At 55.7% G+C, this 22,476-nt stretch overlaps 1 protein-coding gene across 3 annotated transcripts in view; it reads left to right on the plus strand.

Moving 5' to 3' along the window:
• The first annotated feature begins 2,119 nt into the window (after positions 1 to 2,119).
• Positions 2,120 to 22,476, plus strand: part of AGO2 (argonaute RISC catalytic component 2) — a 100,296-nt gene continuing 79,939 nt past the window's right edge. For 2 of the 3 annotated variants that reach the window (XM_066265601.1, XM_066265602.1), the window contains exon 1: positions 2,153 to 2,312. In XM_066265601.1, coding sequence (XP_066121698.1) covers positions 2,291 to 2,312 — 22 coding nt within the window. In that variant the 5' untranslated portion in view covers positions 2,153 to 2,290. Of the gene's footprint in view, positions 2,313 to 22,476 lie in introns of all 3 variants that reach the window. The other variant, XM_066265603.1, reaches the window with a different exon arrangement.

The following is a 22,476-nucleotide window of genomic DNA, read 5'->3' on the forward strand; positions in this document are numbered from 1 at the left end:
GAATGTCTTCCTGGTGAAATACAGTGAAGGCACAGAAAAGTGTGCAAGAAGTAAGTGCCGCTTCAGAGACTTGCCAGGCGGAGGGAAGGTGCCCCCTTCCCACACACAGCCCCAGGCTTCTCTGGGCACAGCACAACGCCCCCTGCCAGCAGCACCCAGCGTCCTGACACTCACAGTAACCACACTTGTCTCACTCCAGCTTCCACTGTTAATTATGCAGGGCTGAGTCCGGCTTTGGGGCTTTTACCAGTGGAACTGTGCAGCATGACTTGTGGTTTCAATGGCCCAACACGGTTGTGACGTGGACTGTGCTTAGCTAAACGGGACTTGTGGTCAGGCTGCGCTCCCACCCCCTCCCGCCATGCACGTGCGCAGCTCTCCCGACCTGCTCCTGGATGACCAGGCCCTGGGTGCCCAAGTCCTGTCCTGGTGAGCATTCCCCCCACAGCCGCGCTCTGTCCTGCTAGGGCCCTGCGGTCAGCGCTTCCGGACACCACCGACCACCGGTCTCCAAAACGATGATGCCGAACCGCGCTGGCACAATACTGCGGAGGAAGACCCCGAGGAAGGCAGCGTGGAAGACTGGCAAAGCAGGCAGGGCGCTGGAAACCACGTGGAAGGGCTGGGCAGCGTGCCGGTGCAGATGGGGGGCCCATGAAGGCTTTGAGCAAAGCCAGTGCAAATCAGACCTGTGTTCACAGGAGAGGACTGTTGGGTGGAGAGCTGGTAATGGAGGAGAGTCATTTCAGGGCCTTCGCAGGCCACCTGATCCACCGTGAGAGCAGAGGGGGGGAGGAGGAGCGCCAGGGATGGGCGACCGGCCCACTCCCACTCATGCCAGCGAGCTGGTGGAGATGGCTGTCCGCTTAAGTTTCTCTCCGGAGGAAATGCTGGTTTTCCTGCACTTGCTTGGGGATGCCCGTGAGGGCTGCGGAGAACTCCGTACTAGTGAACCTACTGGGTGTGGAGCTCCTGGGAGGCTGTACTGGGCTCATCTCTGCATCACCTTAGGCCCGGGAACACCAGCGTCTCGCTCCCAATGTGCAGGTGATACACTTTTAGGGCATGGAGGCGCGAGCAGGCAAGCATGTTCCAAGGTGGTGGGTGCGCCTTGGCATTGTTTCAGCATTGGCTTCTAATCCATCAGCCACAGTTAGGGGAGAAACGAGGTCCCTGCTGAGAGAGGCCCGTGGCCCTGGAAAAAAGCTCCAGAAAACCGCTGCGTCCAGGGGGACGTGAGGGACGGAGGATCTGGGTAGGAGGAGGGCGCCCCGCACTGGTGGGGCAGTCCTCGGAGCTATTACTGTAACGGTCACAGGCGTGGCCCTGGCCCCACAGACAGGCACGCAGGAGCAGGACAGCCCGCGCTCAGAGCCGGGGAGGCCCGCGTGCCGGTATGGGCTTGTTAGTTTGATCTCATCATTGACGGCAGCTGAAATTTCCCAAAACTTACAAAATTTTTTTACATGGATTATCCTGGTCCTTGGCTGGGAGGTGGCTGTGCGGTCGTGTGGGAGGGCAGGAAGTGTTCAAGTTCACACTGACAAGCTTCCAGACGTTCAGGTTTCGTTAATAACTTAAAAAAGAAGAGAAAAAAAAAAAAAAGCCGGGCTGAGCGGCTGCAGCGCCAGCGCGGAGTCCAGGACCAGCTCCGCGGCCCAGCGCGGCGGGCGGTGGGGGACGGGGAAGGGTCGTGCCCGCCCCCTCACGCCTAAGCAACCAGAACCTGTTTCTCACGCGCGCGGGAGGCGGCGGGGGGGACGAGGGCGGGCCCTCCTCGTCTTTCTCCGGGGTCTCGGGCCGTGACGCCGCGCCGGCCGCGCTCCGCCCCCGAGGAGGCCACGTCGCCCGTCTGAGTGGCTGCGAGGAGTGCCCCCGCCTCCCGGCGGCGTCCTCCCCTGGCCCGGCCCCGCCCCCAGGCCCGGGCCCGGAGAGCCCCACCCGCCCGGCCTCCATCGCCCCGCGGGGTCCCCGCCGGGGCCCCTGGACGCGCGCGCGCGCGCCGTGTCGCCCTCCTCCGCTCCTCCCGCCGCCTCCTCCCGCTCCGCTCGCCCCGCCCCGCCCCCTGCTCGCCCCGCCCCGCCCCTCTCCGCCCGCCCTTCCCCCGCCCGCCGCCGCCGCCGCCGCCGCCTCCGCCCGCCGCCCGGGCCGCGTCGGGTAAACCTGTTTGGCCAGGCGGCCGCGCCGGGGCGGATCGTGCGGCCGGCGGCTCCCTCGCGGCTCGCGGCGTCGGGGCCCGTGGCGCGCGCGCGGCCGCCCCTCGGCCCCGGAGCCCCTCGGCGGCGCCACCATGTACTCGGGAGCCGGCCCCGGTGAGTCCTCGCGCGGGGCGCAGGGCGCGGGGCGCCGGCCAGAGGCTCGCGCTCCTCCCCGCGCGCCCCGGGCAGCGGGCGGCGGGCGGGCGGGCGGGCGCGGCGCAGGCCGGGGCGAAGGGGCCGGGGGTCGGGGCGCCGCGCGCGCTGTGGGCCTCCCGCGTCCCGCGTCGCCGCCGGGACCCCGCGGGCCGGCTCTCGGGCCGGGGCCAGGGCCGGCGGGCGACGCGGGTAGGCCCGAGGCCCGCGGCTGGGCCGCTGCGCCGCCGCCGGGCGGGGAGGCCGGGCTGCAGGCGCCGAGTGCAGGCCCGGGTCCCGGCGCGGGGCGCGGGCGGCGGCAGCGCGGCGGCCTGGAGCGCGCTCGGTTTCGGTTTGGTCGTTGCCAGCGCTTGTGCGGCCCCTTCTCCGAGGGCGAGTCTGCAGAGGCCGGGGGTGGCCGGTTCCTGCGGGAACCGGGAGGGCTGGGCGGCGGCACCCCGAACCCCGAAACCGCGTGCGGCCCATTCTGATTCCACACACGCCGTCCCTTTATTCAAGTGCGAATTGCCTTTTACAGTTTACTAGAAGAGGTAAAGGGCGATGTGTTGATGTCCCCAACACCCCAACACTCCTGCTTGCTAGTCATAGTCAGCCTCTCTTTCTTTGGAAAAGTTCGAAAAAACTTAAAAGTGTGAAAAGCACTACCACATCCCCTCTCCGACCCCCTCTTAAAAATGCATAGTTAGAAGGGCGGTTGACTTGCTTGGACCAAGAAAATAGTCCAGTGTTGTGAAGCTTTCTCAGTCTCCCGCCAGGCACGTGGCTCCTAATTTCCCGCTGGCCCTGCCACTTGCACAGGGCATTGCCTGTCCCCTTTGTCCGCCAGGCGGGCGGGCTGCAGGCCCCGCGGACTCCGTGCTCGGTGGTCCTGGCCCTGCTAGGTGCATTTCTGTTCTGGGCCCCCCACCGCTGCCTGCCCGTGGGGTCCTAGCCCCACCTGTTCCAGACCTCCAAAACGGAGTCCGGAAGCCCCTCCTGATCCACTCCGGTCCCTGAGGTTGTCTTTTGCTGCTGTGTCTGTTTACAAAAGTCTCTATGTCTGTGACTTCTGAGTGTCTTTTTTTTCCCCTTTTTCCTGGTGTCACTTAGAAAGGTTCTCCAAGGTGGAATCTGACCAACTTTTAAGGGAAGCCAGCAAGCTGATTAAAAACTGACTTAACCCTTTGCCTGGGAGAGGACTTCTCCCTTGTGGGGAAGGGTCCTGGTCTCTGTTGTCATGGTCTTGGGGGCAAATGTGGCTTCTGAGGCTCTGGGTGGTGGCCCCCCTCCGTGATGTGGCGGGTGGCCCCTCCCCAACTTGACTTGCTGGAGGCTCTCCCAGCTGACTCCTGTGAAGGACCCAGCGGGTGTTGGCCACTACATGGTACATTTTTTTTTTTTCCAGATAATCAGTTTAAAAGTTGAAGGCCTGGAGGAAGTGAGGAACCTTGAGAAGGTCAAGCTTTTCTGTTGGGTTTTCCACTCTTGAATCCGTTGGACAGCTCACACTGAGTTGGTGGTGTTCATTTTAAAGGCAGACAACAGAGGCTCAGAGAGGTTAAGACCTTGCCAAGGTCGTAGGGCCAGCGAGCATTAGGACGATCTATCTGATCCCCCAAGCTGACTCTCTGTACACTCGCCTTAGATAAGTGGCTGTCAGTCTTTTTGACCTTGACCCACAGTAGGAAATATCTGTTAGGTCTAGAGTAGGTCGGTGCGCGAGCGTGCACAGGTATCGTTGACAGAAGAGCTCACGGGGCACAGCTTACTTACTTACTGTGTGCCCTGCACCGTGGTGTGCCCTCGTTGGTTTTATTTTTTTGAAGTGCTTTGGTCCACCCGCTCGCTCTCCAGGCTCGCTTGTGTTCACTAACTAACTGCTTTTGGAAGACTCTGCTTGGGTGCGCGCCTCGGTGTTGTGGTGTGGTGGGAGCGGGCTGGTGGTTCACAGATAAGCTGGCCCTGGAATTGGCCGGCTTTGGTGGAGGAAATAAATGTCTGTAGGATAGTTTTTACCTAATGGCAGGATGGGACTGGACCCAACTTTCAGGCTGTGCAAGTGAGCTGTAATTATACGGTGGTGAGGCTGTGCAGTATTATTCTACACATTCAAGCTTTTAATTTTGTTGAAAAGGAATTTTTGGAATAGCTCTCTTCGGTGAAACTTTAAGATGTGTTTGCTAATTCAGGGTAATGAGAAGATGTTCGATCTGGATTGTAGAAAAATTACACATAGTTTTGCCCCTTACACTTATTAAGCAACTTATCAAGTAAATTAATGTTTTAAAAATAGAGTTCACAGTAGGTCTGTGCTATGGCATTTACAGATGCTGTTTACATGTGTGAATTAATATTTGGACTCTATAATTAGGTATGTTACTATTTTCTAGTTTTTTGAACTATTCGAAAGAGTTAGTGGTTTAGGATGGATGGGTTCTCCAGTGACCCTGAACCTTCATAGGTGAACAAATTAGTTTTTTTTTTATATTGGTTCATTTATTTGAGAGAGAGAGAGGAAAGGAGGGAGGGAGGGAGGGAGGGAGGGAGGAAGGAAGGAAGGAAGGAAGGAAGGAAGGAAGGAAGGAAGGAAGGAAGGAAGGAAGGAGAAAAAGAGAAAGAGAAGAAGAAAGAAAGGAAAAAAGAGGGAGATTGGTCTGTCCCTGTACTTGCCCTGACCAGGGCTAGAAGCGGCAACCTCTGTGCACCTGAACTACACTCTAACCCAGGGGTCCCCAAACTACGGCCGGCGGGCCACATGTGGCTCCCTGAGGCCATTTATCTGCCCCGCCGCACTTCCAAAGGAGCACTTCTTTCATTGGTGGCCAGTGAGAGGAGCATAGTTCCCACTGAAATACTGGTCAGTTTGTTGATTTAAATTTACTTGTTCTTTATTTTAAATATTGTATTTGTTCCCGTTTTGTTTTTTTACTTTAAAATAAGATATGTGCAGTGTGCATAGGGATTTGTTCATAGTTTTTTTTTATAGTCCGGCCCTCCAACAGTCTGAGGGACAGTGAACTGGCCCCCTGTGTAAAAAGTTTGGGGACCCCTGCTCTAACCAACCCTCAGGCCAGGGTTGTGTTGGTTATTTTTAAAAACCACTTAAAGATCTTAGATTGAGCAAAATGCCTTCTGCAAGGTGATGGTTGGTTCCACTGAGCTTAGCTGTGTTCTACTCCTCCCAGACTTGCTACAGAGTAACCCTTTGACCCCGTAGGCTTGTTTGAGAGTTGTCTAAAGAGGATGGTGACTCGGAGAATCAACAGCTTGCACGGTGGAGTCTGACTTCCCTTCACCCCACTTCTCCCCCACCCTCCATCACCTCAGTGGATCTGTGACCGGGTCTTCCCACTCATGGTGCCCGCGGGCCATTGTAGCAGGTGGCCCTCTGCCCCGATTGGAAGTTTTGGTAGTTGTACAAAGTCCCTTTGGGTTAGTTATGAACTTTGAAGAAGGATTTAAATAAATGGGCAAGAAAAAGATGTACAAGCCTCAACTCCCAAAACCCATGTTTTTTTAAGATGCAGGATATTTTTGTTATTTCTAGTTTCAGTGTCAAAAATGTTCACAGTGCCTGTGAGTATATTTTTTACGAGTTACACAAGCCTCCTATCATGTGCTGATCTGACAGAATATATTTTTGTTTCTTGAATTGTTATTGTGAACCTTCAAAATGTAAGACTTGATTTTTTTTAAAAAGTTTGCATTGTAAACTAATTTAAAATACGTGACAGTTGGGTGACTAGTACAACGCTCTCTCATCCATCAGCTTCAACAATGATCGCGAGTTCCCATCCTGGCCAGAGAGCTCAGTTGGTTAGAGCATTGTCCCGAAGTGCAGAGGTTGCTGGTTCAATCCCTGACGAAGGCACATACAGGAACAGATCGATGTTCCTCTCTCTCTCTCTCTCTCTCTCTCTCTCTCTCCCTACCCCCCCCCCTTCCCCTCTTGCCTGACCTGTGGTGGCAGTGGATAAAGAATTGACCTGGAGAACCGAGGTCGCCGGTTCGAAACCCCGGGCTTGCCTGGTTTCATACAGGACATAAAGGAAGCAACTACTACGAGTTTATATTTCCCGTTCTCCCCGCTTCCCTGCTCTCTCTTAAAAAAAAAAAAAATCAATTAAAAAAGAGTTCCCGCATTTGCCTGCTTTGCCCCATTCCCCTTTCTCTTTGCAGAAGTATTCTAAAGGGTGTCCCAGCCCTGCCCCCGCCCCCACACCTCAGCGCCTTGTCTGAAGGCTGGGACGCTCAAACCCGTGCCGGGGTCATGCTTACCGGGCTGCGGTCGGTTTCTCTCCTAGAAGCATGGTTATAGTTGGTGGTCTTGGATCCAGAATTTTACTAAAAGTTCATAAATTTTATTTTATGTCTTGAGATTCTTTAACCTAGATGCTAAAGTTAGCCTCCCTGCCTTCCCCTGCTCTTGACTTTGAAGCCATTTAAGGTTTAAAATCCTCCTTTCCTCAGACTGCGCCCTTCCTCCACCCCGCCCCCCGTTTTTTCTGCAGAAGGTTCCAAAGAGGATGGTGACTCGGAGAATCAACAGCTTGCACGGTGGAGTCTGACTTCCCTTCACCCCACTTCTCCCCCACCCTCCATCACCTCAGTGGATCTGTGACCGGGTCTTCCCACTCATGGTGCCCGTGGGCCATTGTAGCAGGTGGCCCTCTGCCCCGATTGGAAGTCCCATTTGCTCAAGGTCCCTGCGCGGTGCTGCCCGTGGTTGGAGACCCTGTAGCTGGTGATTTTCATCCTGACACGTTGACTGTGAGCAGTGTTTCCGCCCAGGTCGCTTTGCGTCTGTAACCCCCACGTGCAGTGGGGCCCTGCTGTCCAGTAGAGGGGACGCTTTATGATGTGTGGAGGTTGTGAGGGACCCTGGTCGCTCCTGTGTGTTCTCTCTGTCCTGATTGTCCAAATGAGTGGACTCCTGTCCCCTGTCTTGGTCGGCTGGCTCTGTAGTGTGAGGTGGACAGACTGACCTTGTCCCTGTTGTCGCTGCCTCTTCCTCCACTGATGGCCCGCTGTCCCCGCCCGGGCACACGCTGGGTGTGGCCTCGTCCTTGCCCTCTAGGCAGTTACGACACCACAGCCACCATTTCTCTGCCGTTTCCCCTCAAAGTGTAAAAACCCGGCACTGCTGTTGGTCCTCTGGGCCCTCACTCTTCCTGACAAACTCTGCCTTTCTCACCTGTCTTGGGTAGAGTTGTGCTCCGGTGACTGCCATTTGTCATCGAAACCGGGGACTTGTAGGCGAACGTGGCACTCACAGTTACTTCCCTGGGCCACCTGGCGTGCTGAGGGCTGTCTGGCAGACCGGGGTGGCGGTCCCCCTGCCCAGAGCGTTTCTGGCTCTCTGGGACTCTCGGGAGGCTTTGCATTTGCTGAAAACCTTATAAAATCTGAAGGGGCCAGGCGCTCTGTGAGAGGCCCCATGTGCGAGGCACGTGGTGAGTCACGTGACCAGGTTTGTTCTAGAAAGGCACCCCCACAGTACTGCAGGTGGGGCTTACCTTGGAGTGCTTGGGGAATGGGGAGGTTGTGGGAGGCGGTGGAGGGGGGCCCAACACGGGCCCTCGGGTGCAAGGGCTGTGGTTCAGTGAGGGAGCGCGTGGGGCTGAGCACCCAGAGCATGGCTCTCTGGCTCCGGCCCGGGTTTGGGCCTCGTCTGCACTTTCCTGGGCAGCTCCCTAGCAGGGGTGTTCACTGATATCTGGGCCCCCACCCGCCCCTCACCAGCTCTGTGACTTTGGCAAATCATGTAACTTCTAAGCCTCAGCTTTTGTCCCGGGGAAACGGGGATGGTCAGGTCGTCCTGGGTTGTCGTGAGGATGGAGTGGGGCGTGCTGGGGCTCCCCCGCAGTGAGTGCCGTATGGGTCTGTGCGGGGGGGGGGGGTCTATCCTGTCTTCCCCCTGGGAATTTATAACCCTGACTGGGAACCCAGCAGAGGGCCCACCCAGAGGATGCCGTTCGTCCATCCGGCCGTCTGGGGACCGTGAGGGGGAGCTGGCTGCCTCCGTCTTGGTGACCTCACTGGTGGAGTGTTTGAGCGAGCATCCTGATGGGGTGAGGTGTGAGGAGGGGACAGGGTGAAATTACACTGTGTCCGGCTTGCTGCTGGCAGCTGGGGACACACTCACAGAACAAGAATGCAGGCCCAGCAGGCTTCGGGGAGCGGAGTCCTGTGCGGCATTTGGACAGAGTGTAAGGTTCTGAGGGGCCGAGCTGGGCGCAGGAGGAGGGGTTGGGTGGAAGGAGGGGCCCAGGGGTCCCTAAGGGCTCAGCCTGGTGCCCACAGCCAGCAGCTGGTCACTCACCTGAAGGCGATTCTCTGCCCAGAAGACGCAGGACATTACACTTTATAATCAGCACAGGTGCTCACCCTGGTGGGCCAGAGTTTGAAGCTCACTGGCGGTGAGTGGGGGTGGGACAGGAGGTAGGAAACAGCCGGGCAGCCCCCAGGGAGCCCCCTCGTTTGGACGGGATGGAGGGAGGCTGTGTGCTGGAGACGGTGGAGGGCAGCCCCGAGAGAGGAGGGTTGCTGGCTCTGGGGGGCACGCTTCTAGAGGTGAGACTGGCTGTCCCAAAGGGGACTTTGCAGGGGACCAGGGGAGTGAGTTTGCCTGTGGCTCCCTCTCCTGAGAAAGCACACAGTCTGACGGAACGATACACTCCTTCCCAGCTGTGCGTCTTGCTGCCATTTTGGGTGCCAAGGTGCCTTGGGTACAGCTTGTCCGCAACTCCTCTCGGAACTGGGGCAGGGGGGGGACTTCTGAAGGTCATTACCGAGGTCAGGAGTTCTCGGTGAACGTCGTTCTGTGTGTGCGTGTCTAGGAACCTGTAGCAACAAACAGGACTCTCGTGAGGCTTAGCGCCAGCCAGACTTGGGCATGCAGGTAACGCCGCACCCGAGTGAGTCTCACAGTCCCTGAAGCCTGTGTGGAGAGTCCCACCGGGGAAGCTGCACACGGCGCGGTGTCCGTGCGGTTTTCCAGGTCCGTTCCCGGTGTCGCAGCGCTGAGCTCCAGGACACAGAGCTGCGCGGGGGCGGGGCGGGGACGGGGCAGCGCCGCGGTTCAGGAGTCGGCTCGGGTGCTTCTCCTGGCGCTGAGGGCACCCTGGCGCTGAGTGGCCGGAGCCTGGTGGCTGGTGTGCCGGGGGCGGGGCCGGGGCGGGGCCAGGACCGGGGGGCGGGGCCGGGGCGGGGGCGTCCTGCGGTTCTTCCTGAACTCAGGTGGCAGGAAGCCCCTCTGGGAGCTCGCTGCCCGCCTCTGCAGGCCCCGCGGGTCACAGCAATGGCACAGGAGGGCATTCGGGGTGGTGGCTGCCTTGAGTCTGGGTCACAGGCAGAGCCTGATGCTGCCGCCCGTGCCTCCTGTGTTCCGTCCAGGACGCCCCTCTGCCACGTCAGCACGGCCCACACGCAGCCGCTGCACAGTGATGGGGGGACGCCGGGGCCTCGGGATGGAGATGTCCCCGGGCTCTGTGGCTGACAGGTGGTGGCATCATGGGTTTTCTGTAGGAACAAGAGGTCATATGACCACACAAATAAGAAGTGGGAGAAAGCAAAGGAGGTGCAGACAGACGATGAGAAGGGGACGAGACAAAGGTGGGCCTTGGGGCCCAGAGCCCGGGAGCTGGCAGCATGCCCGGCACACGCTCCAGACCCGGCAACCTCACTGGAGTCCTGCTGCAGAACTGGGCGTTTGCTCACTTGGGCTCCCGACCCTGTCTCCTCCGCGCCGGGAACCAGCCCTGCCGGGGAGGCGCTCTGATTGGTCGGGGTGGTGTGGGCGGAGTGCGGTTGCTGCCGGCACCCGGGCAAGGGGCACACCTGCTCCTCACTGCTGCTCCTGCTTGGCCCTTGTGGTTGACGTCTGGGTCTTCGCTTGCCCCGCAGCGAGGTTGAGAGGACAGTCACAGCCCGTGTCCCTAGTACGGAACACTCCCCGGGAGCCCTGTCCTGCTCCTGTGTAGACTCAGTCCAGGGCCGTGAAGGACCAGCCCTGGCACTCGGAGCGCCTGTTCTGGCGTAGTGCCGGGACAGACCCGAACACCGCGTGCTGTGCGGTGGAACCGTGTAGACGGAACTCGGGGCAGTGGGGGCCTCTCACGCCAGGTCACGTGGGCAGGGGCCATGCCAACGGGCTCTGTCTTCACAAGGGTCCGGTCACTTCACAAGGGTCCGGTCACAGCCCGGTGGGAGGGAGACAGTCTTCTGCTCGTCGTTCCTACACGGTGACTGTAGAGTGGCCCCGTTGGTGGCCGGGGTCAGGGACAGAGGCAGCTGGGGGCTTCTCCTTTTACAGAGGTGCTAAATTTAAGGTGATTCTCAGAAATCCAGGAGAGGAGTTCTAGGCGGTCCCTTTTTGTGAGTGTGTCTCCTTCCTTCGTCAAGGCCACCAGGGCTAGCTTGGTCCCCTCTGTCTGCTTTCCAGCCCCTGCCAGGGTGTGTCCTCCACTCACTGAATGCAGAGACATTGCTTCTTGCTTCAGAGTTCAATCTGGTGACTCGAAACTTGTGTAGAGTTTTGAATTTCCACTCGCTGCTGAATTTCCAGCCCACTCTGCTGCTCTTTCCCGTGCGGACCCCTGCACCCCACGCCTCGTGAGTCTGCGGTCTCGCTGGAGGGTTCCCGTGCGGACCCCTGCACCCCACCCCACGCCTCGTGAGCCTGCGGTCTCGGTGGAGGGTTCCCGTGCGGACCCCTGCACCCCACGCCTCGTGAGTCTGCGGTCTCGGTGGAGGGTTCCCGTGTGGACCCCTGCACCCCGCGCCTCGTGAGTCTGTGGTCTCGGTGGAGGGTTCCCGTGTGGACCCCTGCACCCCATGCCTCGTGAGCCTGCAGTCTCGGTGGAGGGTTCCCGTGTGGACCCCTGCACCCCATGCCTCGTGAGCCTGCAGTCTCGGTGGAGGGTTCCCGTGTGGACCCCTGCACCCCATGCCTCGTGAGTCTGCAGTCTCGGTGGAGGGTTCCCGTGTGGACCCCTGCACCCCACGCCTCGTGAGTCTGCAGTCTCGCTGGAGGGTTCCCGTGCGGACCCCTGCACCCCACGCCACACCTCGTGAGTCTGCAGTCTCGGTGGAGGGTTCCCGTGTGGACCCCTGCACCCCACACCTCGTGAGTCTGCGGTCTCGGTGGAGGGTTCCCGTGTGGACCCCTGCACCCCACGCCTCGTGAGCCTGCGGTCTCGGTGGAGGGTTCCCGTGCGGACCCCTGCACCCCACACCTCGTGAGTCTGCAGTCTCGGTGGAGGGTTCCCGTGTGGACCCCTGCACCCCACGCCTCGTGAGTCTGCAGTCTCGGTGGAGGGTTCCCGTGTGGACCCCTGCACCCCACACCTCGTGAGTCTGCAGTCTCGGTGGAGGGTTCCCGTGTGGACCCCTGCACCCCACGCCTCGTGAGTCTGCAGTCTCGGTGGAGGGTTCCCGTGTGGACCCCTGCACCCCGCGCCTCGTGAGTCTGCAGTCTCGGTGGAGGGTTCCCGTGTGGACCCCTGCACCCCATACCTCGTGAGCCTGCGGTCTCGGTGAGGGTTCCCGTGTGGACCCCTGCACCCCATACCTCGTGAGCCTGCAGTCTCGGTGGAGGGTTCCCGTGTGGACCCCTGCACCCCGCGCCTCGTGAGTCTGCAGTCTCGGTGGAGGGTTCCCGTGTGGACCCCTGCACCCCACACCTCGTGAGTCTGCAGTCTCGGTGGAGGGTTCCCGTGTGGACCCCTGCACCCTGCGCCTCGTGAGTCTGCAGTCTCGGTGGAGGGTTCCCGTGTGGACCCCTGCACCCCACGCCTCGTGAGTCTGCAGTCTCGGTGGAGGGTTCCCGTGTGGACCCCTGCACCCCGCGCCTCGTGAGTCTGCAGTCTCGGTGGAGGGTTCCCGTGTGGACCCCTGCACCCCACGCCTCGTGAGTCTGCAGTCTCGGTGGAGGGTTCCCGTGTGGACCCCTGCACCCCATACCTCGTGAGCCTGCGGTCTCGGTGAGGGTTCCCGTGTGGACCCCTGCACCCCATACCTCGTGAGCCTGCAGTCTCGGTGGAGGGTTCCCGTGTGGACCCCTGCACCCTACGCCTCGTGAGCCTGCGGTCTCGGTGGAGGGTTCCCGTGTGGACCCCTGCACCCCACGCCTCGTGAGTCTGCAGTCTCGGTGAGGGTTCCCACGGCTCTGTTTGGAGCAGAGGGTGGCCTGGTACACAGGCTGATGCGTGTTCAGCAGCCTGGAGAGAAGGGGACCATGGGGCCACTTATTAGATGATTTACTGAAGTGGGAATGAATGTCCTGGGGAGATGGGATCCAGCACAGGGAAGGACAGACGCGGGAAGGCTCCCTTCAGCCCCCAGGCCTCCCAGGGCATGGGACAGGAGTCCCTCCCCCGAGCCTGGCTGGTGACCTGGAGGTGCTGAGGCTGAGCCCCCGCGCTGCCTCGGGTCTGAACGAAGCCGTGTCCTCAGGAGACTGTCCAGAGGTGGCAGTGCTGGGCGGGCACGGCTTCTCCGGCGTCCTGCCGGGGCTGTGGACCCAGAGGAGGCTCCCGAGCCTGTCTGCAGCTTGGTGCTCCCGTCTGTGCAATGGGGTGACTGCAGCCCCCCGCTAGTGGGGGGAGCTGCACTGAGCCACGTGGGCGCCCTCAGCGACTCCAGCCACTCGTGGACGCCCCTGACAGAGAGCTGGCGAGCCGCTCTGCCTCCAGGGTGTTCTAGAAGAGGAGGACTCAGGAGGGATGTCCTGGGTGAAGATTCTCTGAAAAATAAATGTTATGAAGTTAAATAGAAAAGTGATGAGAAATTTGGTTGGAAAGCTGTTGGAGTTCTGTATGGCATTAATTGAGGGGGAGGGTTGTCTTGAAGAAAAGCAAAGAAATAGGTTGTCTTTTTGAGAGAGTGGAGTTACGTGCCATTGGGGAATGTCCTCCCCTGAGCTGCCCAGTGCCGAGAGGTCCAGGCTGTCTGGAGCAGCGTGCGGAGAATGGCTGGCACGTCTGCACTTTGTGAAGAAGGGCACGGAGCAGGCTGTCCACGCCCGCCATGGGGGCAGCCAGGGTGGTGCCCTGTGGGCTCCGAGTTGCCATCACCCCTACTTGACACACCTCGAGGATGACATGTAAGTTGCAGCTTTAAGACACCCAACAAAGCTTTCTGAGGTGCCTGGTGCCATTCCAATAAACATTTATTGGGAGAGCGGGTTTATTTTATTTTTGCACACTGTATTGAAATAGGTATTTTAAAGTCCATGTTATTGAACGATGGTTGCTAAAGAATCTTGAAGAGTCATCTCTCCGGATGGTCATTGTCAGACTGAGGCTGTGAGACGGTCGTTTTCATTTCCTCCGGTCCAGAAACCCACCAGCCTCCGGGCCGCGCTGTCCAGGGCTGCTCCTGGCCCGACCTCCACCCCCTCTTGCGACACCCACCCCCGCGGCCCCCTGCTGCCCTCACACTGCCGGGTGGGCCCGCCCCAGTGTGTCTGCACTGCTAGCTACCGGAAAAGGCAAACGATAGGTGCTTTTTTTACAAAGAGAGGAATTTCTTTCAAAATGGAATATAGCATTTAACACTTTTAAATTTTATTGGCTGATTTGAAAGGGAGAAGAGGGGAGAGGGAGATAGAGAGGGAGAGACATGGATCTGTTCCTCTGTGCCCTGGCCGGGGACCCTGCCCGCATCCTCTGTACTTCAGGACGGTGCTCTAACTAACCGAGCTGTTCGGCCAGGGCCAGCCTTTTGGAATTTTAATTAGTTATTTATTTATTTTTAAATTTATATATTTTAGGGAAAAAGAGAGGAAGGGGGAGAGAGAGAGAGAGAGATCGATTTGTTCACTTATTTATGCATTCATTGGTTGATTCTTTTATGTGCCCTGGCCGGAGATTGAACCCACAACCTTGGTGTGTTGGGACAACGCTCTAACCAACTCAGCTACCTGGCCAGGGCTCATAGCCTTTTACTTATTTATTTATTCATTTAATTGAGGGGACATTCATGTAACATAAAACAAACCATTTTAAAGTGAACAGCTCAGTGCATTTAGCAGATCCACAGTGCTTTTTGCCTCTGTCTAGTTCGAAACACTCTCCTCACCCCCAGGGACACCCCGGGCGCCAGCCCCTCTCTCCTCCCCTTCCCCCAGCCCATGGCACCCACCCATCAGAGTGCTGTCGATAGAGATTTGCCTAATCGGGATATTTCATATAAATGGAAGCATACAGTGCATGACCTTTTGCCCGGCTCCTCAAGGTCCGTGCTGTGGGCTGTATCGGACCGTGTTCCTCTTTCCGGTCGAGGGACCCGCGTGTGATTTTATCACGATGTGTTCACGCCTCTGCTGCTGGGTACCTGGGTGCCTCCTGCCTTCTGACTGTCATGAACAGTGTTGCTGGAACATTCCTGTGTAAGTTGGTGTGTGGACATGTGTTCTCATTTCTCTTGGGCACACGCCTAGGAGTGAGTGCTGGGTTCTGCTGCTCTGTGTGGCTTTTCGAGGGGCTGCCAGGACGGTTTTCCACGGTGGCCGCCCTAGGTCACATTCCCACCAGCAATGGCTAGGGTTTTTTTTATTTTTTATTTTTATTCATTTTAGAAAGGAGGGTGGAGAGAGAGAAGAGAGGGAGGAGCAGGAAGCATCAACTCCCACATGTGCCATGACCAGGCAAGCCCAGGGTCTCGAACCGGCAACCTCAGCATCTCCAGGTCGACGCTCCATCCACTGCGCCACTACAGGTCAGGCCATGGCTAGGTTTTTTTTTTATTTTTTTTTTTTTTATTTTTATTGATTTTTTAATTGATTTTTAGAGAGAGGGGAGAGAGAGAGAAGGGGGAGGAGCAGGAAGCATCAACTCCCATATGTGCCTTGACCAGGCAAGCCCAGGGTTTCGAACCGGCAACCTCAGTGTTCCAGGTCGACGCTTTATCCCACTGCGCCACCACAGGTCAGGCATGGCTAGGGTTTTAATCTCTTCACATCCTCACCAACCCTAAGTCATCGCAGCCTTTTAGAAAATGAAGTTTGTTTTTTTTTTGTTTGTTTTGGGGTGTTTTTTTTTGTATTTTTCTGAAGCTGGAAACGGGAAGAGACAGTCAGACAGACTCCTGCATGCGCCCGACTGGGATCCACCCGGCATGCCCACCAGGGGCGATGCTCTGCCCACCAGGGGGCGATGCTCTGTTGCGACCAGAGCCACTCTAGCGCCTGGGGCAGAGGCCAAGGAGCCATCCCCAGCGCCCGGGCCATCTTTGCTCCAATGGAGCCTTGGCTGCGGGAGGGGAAGAGAGAGACAGAGAGGAAGGAGAGGGGGAGGGGTGGAGAAGCAGATGGGCACCTCTCCTGTGTGCCCTGGCCGGGAATCGAACTCGGGACCTCTGCACACCAGGCCAATGCTCCACCACCGAGCCAACCGGCCAGGGCTAGAAAATGAAGTTTTTAATGAATGTAATAAACCATTTTGGGCATGTTTTATTAGTTGCCAAAATGGAGAAAAATACTCGAGTTCAGCATGTCTGGCCCAGATCTACCTAACAGCTAGCTGTAAGGTATATTTATTTCTTGTCAGAGTGCAGGGTATATTGGGAACCGGGACCACTGGATGAACTCAGGAAAGGTAAACGTACCTTACAGGTGGGAAGGAACGCGAGAGTCCAGTCCCTTGATTCAGGCATGTGTATCTGATGTCACAGAAGTTCACCCTCTGAGTGACAATTGCGAGCCAACAGTGAGCTAGGCGGCGTGCCCAGTGCTGGGGAAACAGTGAAGGGTGCAGACCCACATGGCATCTGCCTGGTGCGCTGAGTTGTGAACACAGGTGTGAATCGAATGGTCACCCGCAAACCCATGGGGAGTGGCAGGTGACTAGTTCCAGCTGGGCAGAGAGCATCTGTCCCAGGAGCAGGAGGCAGTGGGACCCGGAGCAAGGCTTGTTGGGGGAGAGGCCACCCTGAGCACAGTGGTCTGAACCCAGAACCACTGCCAGGGAACAGGTGTGAGAGGTGCACCTCCGCTCTGTGTGCTCCGGGGGAGCCCAGGGGCTGTGGGGTGGGAAGTGCATGGAGACCTCACAAGGGGCACATCGGTGTGGCTGGACAGAGGGCAGAGAGAATGTGGAGCTGGGGGGAGGACAGTGTCTGGAAGATAATCTGGTTGTTAGGACTTTTGTTTGTTTATTTTGGCTTGGATAGCTGGTGAAGCAATGCAGTAATGGAAGTGAGTAGATTTGTGCTGAATCTGCAAATGTTGAGAAGTTTTAAAGACCTTTGTTGTTGTTGTTGTTGTTAAGTGAGAGGTGGGGAGGGAGAGAGGCAGAGAGACAGACTCCCACATGCACACGGACAGGGATCCACCTAGCAAGCCTCCTACAGGGCGATGCTCTGCTCACATGGGCCGCTGTTCCATTGCTCAGCAACTGAGCTATTTCAGCAGCTGAGGCAAGGCCATGGAGCCATCCTCAGTGCCCGGGGCCAATTTACTCAAACCATTTGAGCCATGGCTGTGGGAGGGGAAGAGAGAGAGAGAGAGAGAGAGAGAGAGAGAGAAAGGGAAAGGGAAGGGTGGAGAAGCAGAGGGTTGCTTTTCTTGTGTTCCCTGACCGGAAATCGAACCCGGGACTTCCACACACTGGACCAATGCTCTGTTGCTGAGCCAAACAGCCAGGGCCTTAAAGGCCTTTAAAATAATTTATTGATTTTAGAGAGAGATACAAGGACATTGATCTGCTCCTGTATGTGCCCTGACTGGGCATAGAACTGCAGCCTCTGTGCTTCAGAGTGACTCTGTAATCACTCGAGCCATCCGACCAGGGCTTAAAGGCCTTTTCAATGAGGGAAAATTCAAATGAACACAGTAGAGAGAAAATACAGGATTCCCGCATGTGACCGTCACTCAGCAGTTCAGCCCAGCCCTGACTTCTTTCTTTTCCAGTTCCAGCACTCTGTCACCTGAAGCATCCTAGTATTTCATCTGTAAATATCCTTTTAACCACTTATTTTGAAATAATTTTAGTGTACAGGAAAGTGCCCATAGTACAGAGCTCGCATGCTGGCTTCCCCGGGTTAGCATCCGATGAAACCCCAGGGCAGTTATCAACAGCAGGAAAGTGACATTGACATGGTCCTGTTACCTAATCTGATCTCATTCAAATTTGGCTGTTAGCCTGACAGATATTCCTTTCTGGACATGCCCTGTCTAACCTGGGACCTACCTTGATGTGTCATCATGTGACCTTTGCTTTCTCCAATCTGTGACAATTCCTCAGTCTTCACCTTATGTGACTTTGGCATGGAACTCTTTGAGATGCCCTTTCAACAACAACTTCCCCCCTCTCGCTGGTTTTTGAGTATCTCCCTCCTGACCACAGGCTGCTCCAGGCTCACCTTGCGTGCTTCCGCCCTGCCCACTTCGTCAGGAGCCCTGTCCTTTTTGTTGGAGGATGGAGCGAGAAAGGAAGACCTGGGCATTGGGTGCTCACGTGTCCTTCTGTGTATGTTACAGACCGTGAGTTCATACTGGTAGTTCTGACGCCAGTCCAATACCACAGGGTTTATCCTAACTTTCCCCTTTCCTTGCTGATAACTTCTTTATCAGATTGACGAGAAGTCTGGCTCTTGTTCTGCACAATGTGTTTACTTGTTTGCTCAGACCTAGGATACACAGACAGTCGTTTTAGAATGGCTGACCTGTATCCCTGGGAGAAACTAAGGTCCTAACTAGAGAACTGATAGGTGTGTTTAGTGTACTGTATACAGTGAAAACATTGTCTTCCTCAGCTACTTCTGTCACCTACTGCTCTCAATCTCACCACGTCCCTAAGCCTTCCTGCCCACCCGGTCCTTCAGGGTGCCATTTCTATTCTGTCCTCTGAAGGTTAGTACCCGGCCCAGTCATTTAGAGCCCCGTGCGTGCTACACATCATTATTGGTTAAGTCTCCTGTGTCCTTGCTTCTGGTTCTTCTAGTGTAGGGGTCGGGAACCTATGGCTCATGAGCCAGATGTGGCTCTTTTGATGGCTACATCTGGCTCACAGACAAATCTTTAATTAAAAAAAATAAATAACGCCTGACCAGGTGGTGGCGCAGTGGATAGAGCGTCGGACTGGGATGCAGAGGACCCAGGTTCGAGATCCCGAGGTCGCCAGCTTCAGCGCGGGCTAATCTGGTTTGAGCAAAGCTCACCAGCTTGGACCCAAGGTCGTTGGCTCAATCAAGGGGTTACTCGGTCTGCTGAAGGCCCGTGGTCAAGGCACATATTAGAAAGCAGTCAATGAACAACTAAGGTGTCGCACGCACAGCGAAAAACTAAAGATTGATGCTTCTCATCTCTTTGTTCCTGTCTGTCCCTGTCTATCCTTCTCTCTGACTCTCTGTCTCTGTAAAAAAATAAAAATAATAACATTAAAAATATAAAACATTCTCATGTATTCATTTCCTACCACTCATGTTCATAGTTGTGGGTGGCTGGAGCCAATCACAGCTGTCCTCTGGGACAACACCAAATTTTTATTGGATAATGTGTAATGTACACGGGTCGTTGTATGGCTCTCACGGAATTACATTTTAAAATATGTAGAGTTCATGGCTCTCTCAGCCAAAAAGGTTCCCGACCCCTGTTCTAGTGTGAGAAATTGAGTTGAATGTTTGTGGAGGGTAATAGGTGCTCTGGAAAATGAGATTGTTATTTATGTTGCAGTTAAAATCTGAAACAAATTAAGGAGTCAGAAGCCTAGCTTCTGTTATAGAATATTGTTGGTGAAGCCGTGTAAATGTTTGAGTTGCTACAAATTTGCTACCAAGTATGTGCCAGAGCCAGTAGGGACTTGGTAACAGTTGCTACTGAATGCTCTGTTTGCTACACTGTAGACACTCTGTACAGTCAGAGCCCCAGGCTGGTGGTGTGTGGAAACTGACAAGGGGCGGGCAGGGGATCAGCTGCTGTCATCTCAGGAGGCGGGGGCCCCTCCCAGCACCCCACGCAGCGGCGTCTACAAAGAATTTTTTTCTGATGTGGGCTGTGCCAATGGGCAGCGCTGCCCTTTGAGTCTGTTTTGTTTTTTTTAATTATTCCCTTCATAGTAAAAAAAAAAATATTCTTCCCTTCATAGTAAAAAAAAAGTTCATTTCAAAGGATTTAGAAGATACTGAAATAAAAAGAGAAAATCACCCACATTATTTCTATACTTTTTTTAAATGATTTTTATTTATTGATTTTAGAGGAGAGAGAGAGAGAAAGGCAGGGGGCAGGGAGCATCCACTCATAGTTGCTTCTCATATGTGCCTTGAACATTTCTGGGTGCTGTGTGTAGGGACCCGTGTTTACAGCAGTATTGAAAGTAAGACGATGATGCTGACCACACAGGTCGGATGGTGGCCTCCTGGGCAGGCATGTGAGCGCGTGGGCGGTGTGGTGTCCAGGAACGTCCCCTTCCTGTGTCCTAATCTTCTCGTTTGGTAAAGTGGGCAAAATAATCTCCTCCTAGTGGTTGTGGACTCACTGGGCTAATGCGCGTGAGTGGCTGGCCGGCAGCCAGGACTCCTGCCAGGGGCCAGGTTGTCACATATACTCACAGTGTAACCCCCTTTTCCTTCGGGGCGCTGTTCCCGTTCTTACTCCTGTGTCCTGCCTCTCACTGCCTACGGGCTGCACCCCAGTGTCTTGCAGGGTGCTAGGAGAGAGCTGGTCACCAGCATCTATTTGGTGGAGGGTGAATGTGTATAGGGTGGGGGACAGACAGACAGGCTGCTTAGGGAATGCACACAGGCTCTGAGAGAGATCATGCTAAGACCCTTAGGTCTGTCCCCTAAGGATTAATTACAGAAGTCCCTGGCTGTAAATTGACTTCATGAGTAAGATGGGCCCCAGGACACCTGCTGCGTACTCATGGAGGGCACTGTCCCCCCAAGGCTGACAGTAGAGAGGAATGAGGGCTCCCTACCTCCCTGAGGAGGTAACCGCAGCTTCAGCTGCATGTCTGGGTTCACATCCTGGCTTTGCTCTTTGGCTTAGCTCTTGCTGCCTGTTTCCTCCTCTAGAAAATGAGGATCATACTGGCCCTTATTTTGTTACTGTAATTTATAACTATGTATCAGTATAAAACAGTATCATAGAACTTTCAGAATAATGATTAACATAGTGTATTGTATTTTTTATATATTAGGTATTTAATTATGATAAATGTTCATTATTCTTACATATTATAATTGTTAATGATTGTTAATTCCATAATAATTAGTAAGTGTAATAATTGTCACTACCGGTGATTGTTATTGTGAAGGTAGAATGGGTTCACACATGGGATGTGCTTCCTAGACCTGAGGCTGTGCTCTGAGCATGTCACCAGGACAGTGATGGTGTCAGTGGGTAGAAGGAATGCTGGGGCCCCCTTGGGAGTGTGCCCTTCCTAGAGGAATTTGGAAGTTAGGTTTGGAGGAAGGTCTGTGGCCTGGGACCAGGGACAGGAGAGGGCGGAGGGCTGTACACAGCAGAGCTCCACTGGGGAGTCTCCCCTCTGCCCTAGACAGTGGGTTGTAGATGTCATCCAGGGCTTGGTGGTGGGGACAGGGATATGGACAACTCCATGCAAACCTATGTAGACAGTGTCCTAAATAGCCTGCTGAGCGAGCCCTGGGACAGTACCTTCCTCAGCCAGCAGGATTTTCCATTACGTTCCCGGAAGCTCCGCTCCCTGGGGTGAGCGGCTTTGACTTAGGGATTTACAAGTTGATGGGGACGAGAGGGAGCGTGGGTTTCTCAGAAATTCCCTTCCTTGAATAGAAACGGATTTCTAAGAGAGCCTTCTGCATTTGGTCCTTTTCCTTTGCTTGGACATTGTCAAAGTTGTTTTCTAAACAAAGCCCCAGAAGAAACAAAGCCAGACGGGTTAGTGCTGTAACTTAATAGTGTATGTTAATTCAGAACAGACCTCTGTGTGGATGGGATCATGGTGCACAGGAAGGGACGTCTCTGTGTGATGAAGCGTGTGCAGAGCAGAGGCAGCAGACATGCCAGGGGTGCGTTGACTGTAAGATTCTGAGCGTGTTAAAATTTCATTGAATCTGTCTCCACCCCCCACCCCCCAAACACACTGCATTCCACAGGAAAAAATATTTCTGACCTGATACGACAGCTTTTTATTCTTGCCCCTAAAATATCTGTTACCGATGGCGTCGTGAACAGGGCCCCGTTTTGTTGTGGTGCTTTGGCTTTGAGATAGAGGCTGCCTCTGTCCTGCGGGTGTCTGGGTGTCGGAGGAGCTGTGCTCTGTGCTAGGCAGGCACTGTGGGGGCCAGTGGGGCCTGAGACAGCTGCTTGTGGGCCCGGGGGCTGGGAGCGGGTGTGGCAGCTGGTGGCGGCTGCTCCTGGGCCAGCAGGACCTGAGTCCTGCTGGCCTGTGGTCCTGCTAGCCTGGAAGGATGCCCTGTGTCCATCCACCTCAAGACTTTTGTGTTTCTTCTATTTAAAAGTGGTCTGTTTTACATGCGTGCGTTGGGCAAATCAATGCCTTTAGCCTCATAAATGCCGCTTATAGCACCGTTATGGGACTTGAGCGGTCACAGGTGTGTGGAAAGTGATGAGTTCATGAGTGGCAGCGATTTGTGTGTCATAGACAATGACAAGAGTCACACAGATGCAGTTTGGGGCGCAGGAGATGGCCTTTGCCACGATGTAAAGCCTGTTGGGGGTGGGGAAGGAGGGGCCCTCAGTAATAACAGGGCGTGGTGGCGCTGTGGACCGGCACCTGGAAGGTCTCTGTGCCTCGACTTGGCCCAACTGGCTACCGTCCTCCTCGTGTTGGAAGTGAGGAGACCGAGGCACAGAGAGGGTCTGTCGTGCAGTAGGTCGTGGGCTGCCTGCAGGGTCTGGAAGCTCGACCTGCCGGTGTCATCTGGGTGTCAGACACGGAGGGCTCAGGACAGGCTGGGGGACAATGACACACGGGGAGAGGCGCTGGCCTGCTTTGCTGTCATTACGCAAACGCATGGGGCTTGCAAAGGGGACTCTTTGGAGCAGCACAGACTTCGTGAGGGAAGGAAAGGAGAAAAATTGACTTGAAACAAAGTGGGTTTGAAGTTTTCCAGTCTTTTAATTGAAGAACAATCAGTGAAAATTTTTAAAGGATACTTTTAAATTAATAAGTGCTGACTTGAGTTTTACTTGTACTGC

The sequence above is a fragment of the Saccopteryx bilineata genome, chromosome 3, assembly GCF_036850765.1.
Source record: "Saccopteryx bilineata isolate mSacBil1 chromosome 3, mSacBil1_pri_phased_curated, whole genome shotgun sequence".
Classification (NCBI taxonomy): Eukaryota; Metazoa; Chordata; class Mammalia; order Chiroptera; family Emballonuridae; genus Saccopteryx; species Saccopteryx bilineata.